Source organism: Physeter macrocephalus, unplaced genomic scaffold (assembly GCF_002837175.3).
Source record: "Physeter macrocephalus isolate SW-GA unplaced genomic scaffold, ASM283717v5 random_11951, whole genome shotgun sequence".
In the NCBI taxonomy this organism is placed as follows: Eukaryota; Metazoa; Chordata; class Mammalia; order Artiodactyla; family Physeteridae; genus Physeter; species Physeter macrocephalus.
The window spans coordinates 1-1,839 of record NW_021157235.1 but is presented as its reverse complement, the minus strand read 5'-3'; the positions used below and the strand labels follow the sequence as shown (position 1 = coordinate 1,839).

The 1,839-nt window shown below is 37.5% G+C and overlaps 1 protein-coding gene across 1 annotated transcript; it reads right to left on the bottom strand.

The window, feature by feature from the left end:
• Positions 1-508: 508 nt before the first annotated feature.
• Positions 509-1,025, bottom strand: LOC112063321 (coiled-coil domain-containing protein 150-like). The gene is made up of 2 exons (XM_024118193.2): positions 815-1,025; positions 509-693 (listed from the first exon to the last, which is right to left on the bottom strand). Exons 1-2 carry the CDS (start codon positions 900-902, stop codon positions 509-511), a joined length of 273 nt encoding a protein of 90 aa, XP_023973961.2. The 5' UTR covers positions 903-1,025.
• Positions 1,026-1,839: the final 814 nt, after the last annotated feature.

The following is a 1,839-nucleotide window of genomic DNA, read 5'->3' as shown; positions in this document are numbered from 1 at the left end:
TTTTGCTGCCTCTGTGTGTGGTCTTTTAAATGTCCTCACCTCACTGCTTTGCCTTCTGAAGGTTCATCTCAAGTCCTGTCTCTTCCTTGAAGCCTAGCCTAATCTATTCTAGACAGGACATGCGCACATTCTCAAACCCACCTGAATACAGAACACTTAGTCGGCAATATTTGCTTAATTGTCCTATACTGCCCTTTAATATTTCTTATACCCTTATTTTTTCTCTTTAGTTTCTCCTGCTATGCCTTGTTCTCCCAGCTAGCATATAAGCTCTTGAAGAGCAGACTCCCTCGTATCTCTGGACCCTCACAGTCACCTGTAGAGGGTAGGAATCTATAAATACTCAATTACTGACAGCACACAATGTTATAGGCTATTGATGTAGATAAATTTCAGAGGTCAAGAATCCTCACACCAACAGCACCTATTTTTAAAAGTCAGTTTTATGGGTCTGTTGCCTCCTCCAGCTAACACGTTAACAGTGAGTTTGTATTCCAGAACTCTGACCTCAAACCTTTGTCTCTGAGGCAAGCTGCAGCGTCACAGTCAACCTTTGCACCTCATCTTGTGCCTTGTCTTCTTTCTCTTTTACATCTCTTAGCTGCTGGCGCAAATTCATCACTTGCAGTTGCAATAGCTTCAGATCCTTGGAATGCTCCTCCTGTATTGTATTCAGTCGTTCCTTCGGAAAATCTACCAGACAGGACAGGAGGGTCATCAAGCAGTTTAAAGAAGGTCAGGAAAGGAAAAGAATCATGAACTCATCAAGCACCCACACAGGACCGAATTTCTGATGATTCTCTTCTCTCTATACCTGTTTTCTGTGGGTTCAAGTCCTTTTCAGCTTGCAGACGGAAGATGTTCATCTTCAAGGACTGGATGAGGCTTTCCAGACGGCACATTCGATTTACCAGAAACTCACAGTTCTTCTATAAAATATCCGTTTTTCCCGAACAAGTTATTTCATTCTGGATAGGGCTAATGATGTTCTGGCTCACAGGCTCTTCTAAACATTTTGGAGTTTCCAAGTGGCCTCTGGACAAAGATCCCAATATAACAATATTATAGGGTAATCCCAACCATCGAATTAATGTAACACTTCTACTGAGTATAAAAACTATATGCTTTAGTTAACCAGTACCTGAGAGCCCCTGCAAATTTAAACATAGAGAGCACTATTAGGTAAAGAGGATGAGACCAATGTGGGATGGGTAAAGGCCACTGATTTTTTAATGGTTATTTTAATCGGAATGTTTTGTAAACTTATTTTCTATGTAAAAGCAAGTGATATATAAAACATGTTAAATGCTAATTCTATAATGGTAAACTAAGAATTAAAGTTAACATGGAGGCAGTATTTCACATCCTTTTCAGAAAATTTTTAAACAAGGTGATAATAAACATTCCCATTTTGTTCTAACATACTCAACACTGGTACAAATTTAATCTTTGCTGAAGAGTTATTTATTCTATGTGTGCTATAATACCAACTATACTAATTTTAGGTCTTCATAAGAGACATTCAGGAAATACATACGTAATTTTAAAGAAAATCACACCAGTAAATTCAACATTGGCCACTTAAGCACCCAGATTCCTCAAGGCCTTTGACAATCTAACTTTTAATGGCAATAACTTCTTCAGGAGCACAAAGGAAAAACACAGTTCTTCTTCTGAGCACTTCATTCTAAACTATGAATTTTTCTTAAGACTTATAACCTCTCTTTTAATTTACAATAAATCTGGAGAAAGAAAATACAGATCATATTAATGGCATGAATCAAGTGGTAGATGTTCACCTTAACTAATATCGAAGTCTATTTTTAGTTTTAAAAAAGG